The sequence below is a fragment of the Osmerus mordax genome, chromosome 13, assembly GCF_038355195.1.
Source record: "Osmerus mordax isolate fOsmMor3 chromosome 13, fOsmMor3.pri, whole genome shotgun sequence".
NCBI lineage: Eukaryota > Metazoa > Chordata > Actinopteri > Osmeriformes > Osmeridae > Osmerus > Osmerus mordax.
The window spans coordinates 3,031,560-3,045,550 of record NC_090062.1 but is presented as its reverse complement, the minus strand read 5'-3'; the positions used below and the strand labels follow the sequence as shown (position 1 = coordinate 3,045,550).

At 38.6% G+C, this 13,991-nt stretch overlaps 3 protein-coding genes across 3 annotated transcripts; all 3 read right to left on the bottom strand.

The window, feature by feature from the left end:
- Positions 1-176: 176 nt before the first annotated feature.
- bola3 (bolA family member 3) lies at positions 177-1,836 on the bottom strand. The gene is made up of 4 exons (XM_067249196.1): positions 1,702-1,836; positions 1,317-1,443; positions 1,128-1,216; positions 177-860 (listed from the first exon to the last, which is right to left on the bottom strand). Exons 1-4 carry the CDS (start codon positions 1,735-1,737, stop codon positions 795-797), a joined length of 318 nt encoding a protein of 105 aa, XP_067105297.1. The 5' UTR covers positions 1,738-1,836; the 3' UTR covers positions 177-794.
- A 1,178-nt stretch (positions 1,837-3,014) lies between these two features.
- Positions 3,015-7,297, bottom strand: bco1 (beta-carotene oxygenase 1). Its single transcript, XM_067248782.1, has 11 exons — positions 7,202-7,297; positions 6,736-6,864; positions 6,328-6,457; positions 6,035-6,182; positions 5,777-5,927; positions 5,236-5,456; positions 4,875-5,123; positions 4,435-4,540; positions 4,247-4,341; positions 4,057-4,168; positions 3,015-3,871 (listed from the first exon to the last, which is right to left on the bottom strand). Exons 1-11 carry the CDS (start codon positions 7,263-7,265, stop codon positions 3,717-3,719), a joined length of 1,560 nt encoding a protein of 519 aa, XP_067104883.1. The 5' UTR covers positions 7,266-7,297; the 3' UTR covers positions 3,015-3,716.
- Positions 7,298-9,122: 1,825 nt separating this feature from the next.
- Positions 9,123-13,455, bottom strand: bco1l (beta-carotene oxygenase 1, like). Its single transcript, XM_067248709.1, has 11 exons — positions 13,182-13,455; positions 12,372-12,500; positions 12,154-12,283; positions 11,858-12,005; positions 11,538-11,685; positions 10,756-10,973; positions 10,350-10,616; positions 10,131-10,236; positions 9,930-10,024; positions 9,694-9,805; positions 9,123-9,595 (listed from the first exon to the last, which is right to left on the bottom strand). Exons 1-11 carry the CDS (start codon positions 13,243-13,245, stop codon positions 9,441-9,443), a joined length of 1,572 nt encoding a protein of 523 aa, XP_067104810.1. The 5' UTR covers positions 13,246-13,455; the 3' UTR covers positions 9,123-9,440.
- Between the last annotated feature and the right edge of the window lie 536 nt (positions 13,456-13,991).

Genomic DNA, 13,991 nt, shown 5'->3' with positions numbered 1-13,991 from the left:
GAAATATTTTCTGGCTTGGTTTACTAAATAGTATAGTAGCAATAAGGTATTGAGATGCACCCTTAATCTTTCCTGGCATACTATATAGGCCTATGCTATAGTATGGGTATTGGGATGTACCCTATGTTTTGGTGTCTCAATTTACAAATAGCCTAGATAAAATACAATCAGACATCTTAAATGTTTAGAGAATATTTACTAGAATCCACGCAAAATATTGTAATTTTGGTTTACAAGGAGGCATGACAGAAAGATAAACAGAGGCATGGAATGTGGTAGTTTGTACACTTTGAATGAACAACTACAACATTACGCAAAAAAAAACTAACAGCACAATTCACTTTGCATAGAAGTTGCATTGCAGTTTTACTGTATATCTACTGTTTAGTAGAATCACTCCACAATTACATCCTGTTAAGGTATAACTGTTTACGCTACAGGTGGAGTCCCCCAAATTGTGAAATATTTGACTAATGAACCCATATCCTTGTGAGTCTGACGTTTTCCATTGTAGTTCTCTTGGCAGGCATTGAGAAGACAATCACACTCTCACATGGATTTCACAAGTTTCCTGTCCAACTTCTGAAATTATGGATTATTTATGAGTTTTACATTCACACGTGTCACAGCTCATCATAATCATTCTACTCTAGACAGAGTACTGCTGTCTGCAGATACAGTAGGCTACATGTAAGGATGGTATAGTTATTATTTGATCAGAGTGTATTTAAGTTCATCCAATGAACATACAACCAAAATAACATATTAAAAATGATCCATGACAGGGTTTGGATTTAGTCTTGCGGAACCTCTGTAAATATTCGTAGCCCATGCATTCCTTGGATTTCATCCTTCAGTGCCTGTGAATGAGCCAATAAACACATTTAGCAAACCCCTGTTATTCAGAAAATAATTACATAAGGGACAATTATTTTGAAAAATAAAACACAGCTGTGCTAAAGTACAGCCCAATCGCACAACAATATTTAATAAGCAAAAATGCATGAGCCAAAAACAATTCAAGGGCTCAAGCTAAATTGAATGACTTTAGATCAGCTCCCAGCTTGATGCAAAGACTACTCTGGAATGCATCTTTGATCATGTTTATCAAGTGTCTTCTAAGTTACCTGGTTGACTAGTTGGTGTTGTTGTACTGTTCTCTTCCCTTTAAACTCGTTGGATTCTATATGGATTTCATACATTGCACCACATCCACCTGGAACAAGACAGAAGACAGAACAATGTAATGACACGTAATTTGCTCATGGAAACATGTTTTAGTTTAGATGTATAGGTCCAACTGCTGAATACAATACCTGATATATCCACAACTTTAAGAGATGAGGCTGATGGAAACTTTTCTTTCAGTCTTTGTACGATCCGTACCTCACCCTCGGTCTGTGAGGAGAGGTTCCTCCGCAGCTGTTTGGTTATGAATATATTCTGGGGCACAAATAATTGCAATGACAAAGTTACAACCCATAATCAGATTTGTATGTGTGCAATGGGAGAAGGTCTATTAGTCCCGAGATATCTAAGAATATTTAGCGTAATGTCTACTCTAGCACTGCTTCCATTCTGAAATATCTAGACTAGCTAACGTTAGATGACCTACAGTAACGGCAATTAGCTAGCTCGAGAGCTAATGACTAAAAATACAATCGTATTCGTACTAGCTAATAGAATGTATTATGTTATTACTTGATTTTGTCGAATAAATCTTGAGATGGACTTCATATTTACGACTAGGTCCTGCAACTGGGATAAGACACGTCTGAAAGACTAAGGTCTGACAATTGTTTAGCTTTCCCGAGAAGTCATGCCCTGAGTATAAACAATATGACGCTAGTGTCGCACATAGTGACGCGGTTGATGTGTTGTAGCTAGCGACCTCTTGTGGGGTGTAGGGGGACTGTTATTTTTGCTGTTGCCCACAGGCCAATAACCCATTGAAATATCCTTCGAAGGCAGTAAAGCTGATAATCATATGCGTACAAATGTAAGCTAGGCCTATTCAATACATGGATTTCAAGTCTCATGCATTCACCGTGAGACTCACATTTCAATCAGTTCACACGCTGTCACGCAACATCTTGTATTTCTCACGCTGAGAAGTAGGGATAACTTGTCCGCTACAATTAATGGACAAGGCGCAGGCATACGGAGGTAAGTTTTCTGCCGAGTTATCTGTCCCGAGTGATAGAGTCAAATGCCACATACCAGCCAGTCAAACCTGAGTCAAACACATCATCAGCAGTACCCCCACGTATTTTTGTAGGCTACCCAAACGTTGACAAGCCTCACAACAAACTGTTGATGACTTTTGCGAACCCATTGATTTGACATGAATTGACCATGTTTTTTTTATTGTTTTGAATAGCTCCTAGGTTATGTGACCTACCCTCAAACTACTTTCAGATTATCCACTGATTTGCTTTATAATGCACATCATTTAGTTTGCACATTAATGCTAAGCTATGCCTATCTCAGGTGATTTCACATGGATTGCCAATGTTTTTCACTGTTGAATTTCAATAGTTCATTGAAAAAGTGCAAATTGCAACCAATGTCTAGCTCGCCACAACCAGAATCCCAGCCGTTAATAGGCATGCAGCTCACCTGAGGGTAAGAAAACCCCAATTGATATAAATCTGAAACACCTGCTCGGGTTTAGCCCTTTACATTTGCTTCAGTTATTACATGTTCACTGACTATTGTCTGATAGTTGTAATAGAGACGTGGTTACACAATAGTAGCAGCTTTCTCAAACAAAATGCTATGCCGTTTACTGATTCCGACAGATACAGACAGAATGAATACTGTCTGTATCACTCCTGTAGACACTCCTTTATCAACTGACTGCGGGCTTGAAGTTCTCCCAACTGTTTCTAAGCAGTTAGACTCGGCGTGCTTTGGACCCCCAAACAGCGCTATATAACAGGTGTTGTGCACCCAGAAACACATCACGTTATAATACTGACAGATCATAAATAACAGAACAATTTGTATTACTATCATTTTATTGCATTGATCATTCTTTATGGTCTCAACAATCAAATGAGTCCCATCTAGCCTAGACGTGTTATCCTACATATCCCGTGTTATCCTATAAACACATTATTATTGTTTAAGTATGCAATCGTGTGCAATGATTCCCTGTTATAAATTGATATAATAGCCTACCACAGCAATCAATAACCGTTACCAATGCAACATTTAATATTGTGTGTGATTGAAATCACGTAGCCTATAGGCCTAAGTGTTCATATAGCCTAAGTGTCACTTGCAAAAGGTAAAAAATTGTTAGCAGTCAATCCGGAACGCTCCATCTCCAACCAGGATACGACGTCGTGGCAACGTTGTTCACACCACCAATTGGCAACATTCGCTATAAAAAGTTTCTACACCAGAAGGTAATGTTGCGATGAACACTAACTGGAAAAGTTGTGTGTTCGTAGGGAATGGGTATAAATGAATCATTGTTATTAAATGATTTGGATCCTTTTAATATAAAAAGGTATTGTGTACAAGATTTATGAAAATAAAATCAGAGGGGCTTTGAAGTTAAATTGATGTCTGGTCAAGAATTCCATAATGTTCATCTCAAATATAGTGACCGTTTAGACTAGTTCAAGGTGCAATTTCAATTATTGATCTCTCAGGCATATACTGTACCAATTAGTCTATCTCAAGCAGAAAACCGAACAGAGTTTAGACTAGTCTCCTTGGGGGATGAAAAATCCGTGCATATCCATGTGGAGCTCTACATTCACATATGCTCGAGCAATCTCCTTGAATGATTTAGCATCAAGCACCAGGAGAAAGTCAGACTGTCCTGGGTTGGAGTTTATCACTGATATTAGGACAACACCTGAAGACAAAGATAAGTAGATTGGAAGAGGAAAGGAATATTCTCCAAAACTAACAGCATATCTTATATAGAAACTAAAATGTGGTCAACATGCAATTGGTAGGCAAGTCCAAAAAGTAATATCCTACACTAGATGAGATGGACCAGTACAAGTGTTCAGTTCTCAGACAGCCATTAAATCCTACCGTCATCTTCTGCCTCTCCATTGGGCCTGGGTATGAACACAGGTTCTGAAGGCCAACACTTGTCCTCATGCCACTCTATCATGTTCTTTGTCTCAACGTCAAACTTCATTATCTACAATAACAGCTGAGGTGATTAGCACATAGGACGATAAGCAGGACATTGAATGTATTCACATAGACATCTTTATACCTTTGTTGCCATTCCAGTCGTCTCCAAACAAGTCATGTAGGCAAATCTGTGCTTCTTCCCGTTGAAGTCATAGTTCAATCTGGGAACTTCCACCCCTGTTACAACAGATTTCAGGACTTTTAGAACCCCTTAAAATGATAGACCTATGCACTGTACTGTTGTTGACCAGACACCTGAGTTGGCCTTACCTTGACAGACCACCTCTGGTTGGCAGAGAAGTTTGCCTTCTTTCTGTTTTACAGCGCTGGCTGTCGTATACTTGAGTGTCACTAAATCTTCACCAACCTCAGCACCCTACATAATTGAAACCAGAGGATCAGAGGAAGAAGAGGAAGTAGCACAATACTGTTGAAAGTGTTGACATGTTTGCTTAGTTTTTACTCTACTTTGACTATTCATCTATAGATGTCCTTTATTTCTTTTGCCTGCTCTGGTATGTGTTGTCAAACAAATGGTGCTTCAGTCATTTAATGTAACCTCTTGATTTTTGTTGTACGTTCCAAGGGCAGGTCCCTTTACAACTCTGAATATATTTGAACTTCAGCCTTATGATAAAGATTAGGTAAATCATTGATAAGACAAGACATGGACAAAGATTATCATTAATTATTTTCCCATTACACTGTACCTTGTCGGACTGTACTGGAAGAGCAAATCTTCTGTAGGTTGGCAGCTTCTTTAAGGACCCAGATTCCTCTTTAATTTTGCTTAGATAGAACATATCGTATAAACTGTTATCTTCATAGGCAATGACGTCACAGACAACGTGACCATCCTCCTCAAAGGCATTCACATGGTGGTAGACAACCATGGCACCTGTGTAGTACTTTGTCCCCACCTCTTTGCCGGTTTTCCTGTCTATCAGGTGAATCAGAGTCTGTTCAAAGTTGGAACACAAATATATGTCCAGTGAATAAACCACATGCTGTAACATTCATTTCTGAAACATGAACTTATCTATTGCTTGAGTAATGTCCAGCAACCCTTACATTTTCCTCTGGAGAGTATTTCAGACAGCTGGCCCAGTTGATCCCTCTCATGTATGCAGTGGCCATCTTGAGTATATCCAGTTTCAATGGCTGTTCAATAAAGATGAAGTAATTGTCGGTCATGCCGAAGCTGTGGTAGTAGCTTGGGCTGAGGAGGGAACGGCAAGGAATGGTGCTCAGCACCTCCACGTTCTTCAGAGCAGGTGTTGCCGTGGCGGCATCTAGCAGGGAAGATTGAAAGATGTGCTTCACTGTATTGAACAAAATTACATAATTGATCGCTTAGGCAAAGCATTTTAGCATAGCACTGTAGTTGTGGACAGGCCTACAGTATAGTAGGAGCAATACTGAACCCAGCGCTGTAGCTGCAAAGAACTTCAATGTATGCTACTGTCCTTGTCTGTTGTCTCAACAATTGAAGTTAAATCAGATGTCCAGAATCTCAATAAATAGGTGACCAATCAATTTGAAGGAGGAAGCCAAAGTCCAACTTTTAAGGAGAGTACGGAGAGTCAGAATGTGCAACGTTTTTATAACATACCTTTCTCACAGCTGGCTGGAACCTTGAATATTGTGTATTTTGTTTTGCCCTTGTCAGCTATAGTTGTCCCCATGTTGTAGGTGTTTCCCTCTTTATCATAATGTGGGTGAGATGTCGCCAGATTCACAGCTAGGTACTTCAAGTAATCCACCTAAATAATAAAGCACAGTAGACAAACACATAAAACAAAGCATTTTCTTTATATATTCTTTAGAAAACCTGTTCTTTAGAAGAACTTCTAGCATGACTTTGCGTTACCTTGTCTTGAGTCTCTAATGTCACAGGGTCGATCTTGCGGATGTAGTTTGTTTCAGAAGTAGCATAATAATCCTTCCCATATCTTAGAAAGTTGTTTCCACAGTTGTCAGTGAAATCCGGGACAGTGTGATTGAGAAAAGTGATAGCTCTGGAAAATTAGGAGAATGCAGACGCAGATTCAGTGTGCCTGGTAGCCATTTACAATTTAAAAGTGCAGCATTGTTTCTGAGTGTGTCTTTCGGGAATATATATATACCATATGTGATTAACACTATTAACCCAAGTGAACCAACCTTGAAATAAAGTTTTTGCTTGGATCTGGATAGGCCATAGTCCCCATTTCAGAGACAACTATTCTTTTGGCTGCAATGTTGTCCTTGTATGTGTCCCCTCGTAAATATTTGCTTCGGTAAATCATTTCTCCTTCAAAAAGATATATCAGCAATTAGGAAAGTCCTCATTTTTGGATAACCTCCCTATTGTTGATTACTCTCTCTCTATGTTATTCAGATAGAATGTCTTCACACTTTAACTAAAAGAGTGCTAACATGCTTCTTACAGGCGTTTCTGGTCCCTTTCAGTCAAATAGTAATGCAAGTTTGCCAGTGTGTCTTCAATGTCAGTATCACATTTAGTGTATTTTAGGTTTGTGTTATAAGCTCACTTTATAGAAAAGAGAAAAATCAATTTGAACATCATACCATCTTTGAATGTGAAGCTGTGCATCAGGGCCATCCCGTCAAACCAGTGGTTATAAGAGGTTTCTCCAAGAGAAAACATCCCTGGTCCATTGCGCAGTAGTGTTCCTTGTAGCCAGTTGGGGATGTTACCTACATACAATGTATTGTCTAATTAGTGTTCAAGTCCAAAAACTGGTCACTCGTCCACATTGTTCCAGATTACCAGAACATAAAACACACAATCAGTTGAGAAATCCCATGGTGTTTACATGCTGTATGTACACGACAAATAAACAGGCAAAGAGATTAGTGTAGAAACCGAGTCCACAGCAACAGCAGTATTAGCCTACCATGTAATATTATGGGCCAATATTTCTTTTTAAACCAACATAACCTCCAGACTTAGGTCTGGCGCCCTGTGCCGACTGTAGGAACAATTGACAATGGTTGGTTGAGAATCAAGGTTTTGAACGTAAAATTACCACACCTGTGAGATCCGCCTTCGTCGGATCTGGCTTTTCTTCTTTGTTTTTTGAGTAGTCATAAGACATAATGATGCTTTACGAAAGTACGGTCCCAAGGTGGTTCGAGAAAAGTGCTATATAAAGTACACATAAAACCACTCCCCCTAAGTAACCTATAACAACGTTTGATTAAGAAATCACCGAGAAAAGTTGCTTATCTTATTTGTGTCATCTGCATTGCTCTATCGCTTATTTATTGGGTGAGGTGGAAGACGTCAACATCAAATGGTGCTCAACCCCTCCTCTTTAACGCCCCATTGGCCTAAATAGGATAGGTCTACCTCAGTGACCTAAAATAGCTTCCATGCCCTTAACTCAATACTAAAGCAGCAAGGGCCGTTCTTGTACATTTATATAATTGTACATTCTTTGCTATCTTACCGGATGTTTCTCAACGAAAATAAAACATAAAATTGGATTTGAATTACCTTTGTACCGGTTATGAGTTCTGTATCAGGGTCAGTTACGATAGCATATGAAAACATGGTTATTTAGATTAAGTGATGTTTCCCTAGAAGAGATGATATGCTTAGGATAACAATACTTTACTCTGCAACACCCACTTCTATGCCATGTTGCCGGAGATTAGTTGAGCATAATGTTGACACAAAAGACATGAAGATAAGACGTTTTATTAATTGCAGTGTCTAGACATTCTAATGTGTTTTGGGTTGTCGACTTTGTTAGGCATCCCCAACTCATCAAGCGAAATAGCCACCAACCGTGTAGGCCTAACAGATTTACCAAAATAACGTTGCCCATCGAAAACACTGCAGCAAATAGCCTTTTGTCTCAGATGGTTTTGATTTAAAACAAAATATTTTCTTTCTATCTTACCCTATTACATAGACAGTAAGCTTCGTAAATTACGTTTGTATCAACTTTATTTTTAATTTCTTTTGAAATCATTTATTTCTAAATATATCTTCATGACTGGATTCAACCGTTTCTGATAAGTGCTGTTTTTCACTCCTCAAAAATGTTTTAGCCTATAATTTGAAAATATTTTTCACATTTTAGTGACATAAACTATTATTATTATTATTCCGATGTGGTAAATATGTGTGGTTTTGTGATCTGGTGGGAATGATATGAATGAAGTCGATAAAAAAGTATAGTCTCTCAGCCACAATTTGATCTTGTTTCAGACAAAACGACAAACATTTATTACTGACAACGTTAAAAAAGTGAACCTCCTTAAGTGTCTCTATTTGCAGAAGCATCAAGTAAACTAATCTTTCCTCAAAATGTGTTAATTATTGTGCTTTAACAGTGCATATTCCATACCTGCTGCTTCATGACATGGCCAATTTTGTCATTCTTCTCTGTGAGCACTGAGCAGGTGGCCTATGGTATCTAAATTCTAAAGTGGTTTGTTTAATATTATTGTCCTCAGAGCTTTCCTTTTATTATCATCAATTAAAACGTTTGCTTTGTGTGGAATGCATGTACATTACAATAACTGTAAGAGCTTAAACATCACAATTCAGATAAACAATATTAATAGGAAAGTCATGGAATAATTCTTCTAAGCTACAGTATCTTACCAGTAGCCCTAAATCATTTTGTATACATCCTTTATATTATGTACAATGACTTTGGACAGAGAAGGGTGTTGACAGGAGCCTAGTAGATTTATTTTGCTGCTATTTGTCTGCTATTGTTTGTCAAAAGATGTTGAGTCTTCTCCCTCCGTTGTGGTAAGTTTGAGCCAACTAGTCTTATTTCAACTGGAAGGCTGTTTTCTTAACAAGGCAATCTGGCATAAAGTATGATGTAAATACCAGGGGGAATAGGAATGTGATGATCATGTTCACATCAGTACATGTCAAAGGAAAAACTACTTATCACATATTTAGATTAACAAAAATGCAGTATCGAATTATTAACCCTGTTTCTCCGTTATGTATCACTATTTATCATGATCTATCACCCAATCACAATTTTTATGTAGAATAAATAGAACAATAAAGAAACACACATCATTATTATGTAGGCATTGAGGGTATCTGGTAAATGAATGGATTACTTCTTCTTTTGGGTACAGCATGTCCAATAGTATGATTCAAAAATATTGTTTCTTCGTGTATTTCTTGGGAACTAGCATCAGTTTTGAGGACAAGCCCTGAAATCAAGAAGACTTTCACTGTGAGGTTTTACTGTTGTCTATAGTGCAATCCTGCCCCCTGCTGGTCATGTTGGTCAGTCCTGAGCAGGGATGAAGAGACCATGCAAGTCTATGTGAATACTGGCATCAATGGAGGCTCGGGCTATTTCTTTAAAAGTTTTTGCGTCGAGTACAAGCATGAAGGAGGATTCCTTTGGATCGGAGGAGATAACCGAGGACAAAATTACACCTGAAAAACAGAAACCATGAGATATTTCAGATTCCCTGTCTCATTGTGAACACACTGTATTACCTATAGCAGAAGGATTACAAACGACCTGACTTTACCATCATCCTCCTCCACAGCTCCAGGTGAAGCCACAAAGACAGGCTCTGAAGGGTAGCAGTTGTCTTGTGTCCAAAACAGATGCTTCCTGGTCACAGTGTCCACCTTTGCAATCTGTGTACCCAACATCACAACATATAGCAGATTACTAAAACAAAAGCAGATAAAAGTAACATTTTCCATTCATGTAGGAGCATTTTTGATGTTGTTGAAAACAAGTGCTATACCAGAGCCTTACCATATTTGGCTGTGGAGACCACTCCACCCTTGAGCCATAGAAGTAACGGTACTTCTTGCCGTTGAATTTGTAATTGATCCCCGGTAACTCCAAACCTGATTGACAGTATGCGCACAGATTAGATTTCGACTATGAAGTGACATATCATAATTTGAAACATGCTGTTTGAAACATACTGTATTTATGACAGCAAAGTCCTACCTTCAAACACTGTGTCAGAACCACAGTAGATAGAGCCATCTTTCTGGGTTACTGCTGTGGCAGTTGTATCTTGAAGTGTCACCAGGTTAGTTCCTGTAGGAGTGTCCTGGAACAGAAATTCGACCAGTTATCATCAGGTCCCTTTTATAGGTTTTAGTGAGCCTTTGACATGTATCCAATACGACGGTTCCAGGACAAAGCAGAGTGGTTGTTCTGTACCTTCTGCACGTTCAAAGGCAGAACAAATCTCTGAACAATGGGTGGGGAGAAGCTCTTGTTGTTCTCAACGAACTGGCTGGTCTCCTGTGTCATGTTCTGAATGTAGAACATCTCGTAGATGTTGCTTTCTTCGTAGATGATCATGTCGAACACCACGTGCCCCTCGTCCTCGTAGGCATTGACGTGGTGGAACACCATCAGAGCGTCGGTGTAGAACTTGGTTGACACGATCTTGCCCGTATTCCTGTCGACCAGGTGAATCAGCGTCTAGATCACCAGCAGAGGGATGGGTGTGTCAGGCGTGGGTTGCCATACTTGGGAGGTTATGACGAAAACGAGAAGCACAAAGGGTTGTATCAGTATTTGATGAGAATGTAGAAAATGGAAGAAAAAGGGGTGGTCATACAGTGTCTTCTTTATCGTATTTGAGGCAGCTGCCCCAGTTGACCCCTCTGAAGTAAGCTGTTGCCAGGCGGAGAATGTCCAGCTTGAAAGGCTGCTCGACGAAGATTATGTAGTTTTCCGTCATGCCGAAGCTGTGGAAGTAGCTGGGGAACAGGGTGGAGCGGAAGGGGATGGAGCACACCATTTCCACCTTTCTCAAAGCAGGCTTCTTATTTTTATCTGGAGGGGCAGGGGCAATGTATAGTAAAAATGAATGATTATATAATTTCTGAATTACTTCAATTAGTGAACAACCATTCAAACATTGTTTTAATTGCACACAAATGACAGAGCTGAAGTGCTGGTGGGTGGAGGGGAGGTGGGATCGACACCTCACAGTGGGGTAGTTAACAAAACAATTCTGTTCACACCTGTTGGAGAGGATTGAGGAACAGATGAAGTTATATCACTAGAAAGCCATGTGTCTGTGAATGTTAAATTATTTTGTGGAATCTACAACAATGAGTGTTACTATTTAGCTCGTACATTTCTGTATACAATCTTCATACTTTGTTATGGCTGGAGCCAGTAGTTCCGGTATAATAGTACAATAACATCTGGAAATATTTTTCACAGAGGATCCTTAAATACACCAATATCTAAGTTAATTTATTTAGTGTTACTCTTATTGTACATTATTTACATTTAAAGAGCTATCAACATTGAGTACCAGGATACAAAATGGACACCAGCATTACAATTGTTACATAGAAGAATCATGTTATTGTTGTCCTGTCTTAGTACCTGAAGCATCAGCTGGGACCTTAAAGATGATGTACTTGGGCCTGCCAAAACTCATGAGAGCAGTGCCCATGTTGTACGTGTTCCCCTCCTCGTCATAGTGAGGGTGTGCTGTGGCCAGGTTCAGAGCTATGTGGTTCCTGTAGTTGGTCTGAGGCCCAGATGTAGAAGAATTAAAAAAGATTAACAGTTGAATCAAGTCATGCCAGATTGCACTTATTTAACAGGAATGGTGTATATTTATAAACATGCAGTAAATGTCATGCATTAATAAAAGATAATTATAGATTTTCCTTAGGTTAGCTGTCTAAATTTGAACTTACCCTTCCAACTGTTTCTAAGGTCGTGGGGTCAATTTGATTGATGTAGTTAACTTCTGATGAGGCATAGTAATCTTTACCATACCTAATTATGTTTATTAGGTTGTTATCTGTGAAGTCAGGGATGATGTTGCAAAGGTGGCTGAATGTTCTGACACAGAAAGACAAGATAAAGGTTTGGAAAAATGCTCATTCAATGTGGTGGTGTGTTGCTGCAAGAATTGAAACACGGGATTTCTGGACAAGATCAAAGACAAATAAATAATAATAATAAAGATGTGGCAGTGAGCTTTGAATACCTAGAAAATATATTTTTGCAAGGGTCAGGGTAGATCATCGTCCCAAATTCAGACACAATTATCCGGTTGGCTCCTGTGTTTTTCTTGTAAGTTTCACTGTTTAGGAACTTACTCCTGTAATAGACCTCACCTTCAATACACATAAAAACATTTTGGTCAGCTAGAGGCTCAGGAATAAAATGTCTTTATGCATTGTGTCACTGTTATTCCTCTCTTACCATCTTTGAAGGTGAAGCTGTGAATTAAGGCCATGCCATCAAACCAATGGTTGTAGGCCATATCCCCCACTGTGAACTTTCCGGGTCCATTACGCAGTAAAGTCCCTTGTAGCCACTCAGGAACAGCACCTGTAAAACAGATAACATAGGATATAGGAAATCAAATATGTAAATTGTGCACGTTTGTGGTGTGTGTAATAAAATATTAAGTGGGAGTGATATGATGAACGCATTTGTGATAAGACACCTAAGTAGAGCAACAATACATTATTGCAAGAAGTTCTGATCATATTTGGATTAGTGTTGTCCCCTCATGAATTAAATTACGTTAACATTTGTGATTAATAAGTGAATTATAGGCTCCAGTTAATAATGTCTGAAGTTTGTTTAGTCGACATTGTCATTTATTTGGTATCCTGAATCCCGCAACCTGTTGGGAAAATTGGATAAAGTTACTTTAAGGGAACTGTGATATGACGTAGAGAAAGAGATAAGTGAACTTGTAAACAGAGTAACCTAACAAAAAAGATACATAGTTGTTTTTTCTTTGTTTTGATAGACAGAGCCTGTATTATAACTGTTGCCTAAACGAAGTAGCTGTCTTTGCAAAGTAACTTATCAATGATCAGACGCTACGTTATCGTTTTAAAGCTAAAATAAAATACATTTGAAAATGAAATGTGTCGGTTGGTTTGGCATAGATAGGTCCAAGAATAACATTAGCATAAGCAAACTAATCATTTTATAAGGTTACAATTGACATTACGAATGAAATACAAATACACGAAACAAAGGTGGTTCCGCCTATACCTTTTATTTCTGCCTTGACAGGGACAGGAGTTTCAGATCCGTTCTTTGCAAATATAGCCTGCATGTTGTATCCGTCAACTTTCGGTGCTGCTGCAGTAACCAAACTCTGTTATAGTTCAGGTATAGTTTTCTATTTGAAGTAATTATTTCGTTGCTTCCCCAATGTCGTTTCCATATTCATTTGTTTTTAAGGGTCAGTCTCTTGACTGTTTATTCGAATGATTACATAACTGAACCACATGGTTTAAATCCATGGTGGGAAACAGTCCACTATGGGTGTTATCTTCTCTCAGCACACTTTTAGGTACATCTTATCCTACAGTATATGGCAACGTGAGAATTGTTAAATTGTCTGATTGTCCTTATCTAAATTATATTGCCTTTAAAGAACATATATATTTCATGTCGATAACACTTCAAGAACCACAATGGTGGTTCCACCTTATGTATGCAGATGCAGATTCAGAAGCAAGTTTGTCTTTATGCTACAATTGTCATGCATGTTTTTTAAAGGAATCATTTGAACTAAATCCCAATTACCAAGGATTTTAATTTCACTCTGTGTTAGAGAGCCTCAGCAAGTTCCAGATACTTAATTACTTTATGTAGAAAACTTTGGACTTTGAAATAATGTGTAGCCTACATTTAGCCTGTATCTATGTAAGGTATAATTGGTTAGATAAGTTATGGTTTATGGGGTGTAACTAAACCGTCAATGATTAACCATAAGTATGTCTCAGTGGTCAGGGTCAATAGTACAGAAAGCAGAGGAATGTTTGACATTGAGAGGATATCCAGACTACTTGAACA

What these genes read in the sequence shown, in the direction of transcription:
- bco1 (XM_067248782.1), bottom strand. Translation starts at nt 7,265, where the DNA reads ATGTCTTATGACTACTCAAAAAACAAAGAAGAAAAGCCAGATCCGACG. An exon ending in AGCAAAAACTTTATTTCAAG is followed by an intron (nt 6,183 to 6,327) that starts GTTGGTTCACTT and finishes CTAATTTTCCAG; the next exon opens with AGCTATCACTTTTCTCAATC. An exon ending in TGGAGAGGCAGAAGATGACG is followed by an intron (nt 3,872 to 4,056) that starts GTAGGATTTAAT and finishes CTTTGTCTTCAG; the next exon opens with GTGTTGTCCTAATATCAGTG.
- bola3 (XM_067249196.1), bottom strand. Translation starts at nt 1,737, where the DNA reads ATGAAGTCCATCTCAAGATTTATTCGACAAAATCAA. An exon ending in GATTTATTCGACAAAATCAA is followed by an intron (nt 1,444 to 1,701) that starts GTAATAACATAA and finishes TTTGTGCCCCAG; the next exon opens with AATATATTCATAACCAAACA. An exon ending in AACACCAACTAGTCAACCAG is followed by an intron (nt 861 to 1,127) that starts GTAACTTAGAAG and finishes GCTCATTCACAG; the next exon opens with GCACTGAAGGATGAAATCCA.
- bco1l (XM_067248709.1), bottom strand. Translation starts at nt 13,245, where the DNA reads ATGCAGGCTATATTTGCAAAGAACGGATCTGAAACTCCTGTCCCTGTC. An exon ending in AATACGATAAAGAAGACACT is followed by an intron (nt 10,617 to 10,755) that starts GTATGACCACCC and finishes CTGGTGATCTAG; the next exon opens with ACGCTGATTCACCTGGTCGA. An exon ending in AGCTGTGGAGGAGGATGATG is followed by an intron (nt 9,596 to 9,693) that starts GTAAAGTCAGGT and finishes TCTGTTTTTCAG; the next exon opens with GTGTAATTTTGTCCTCGGTT.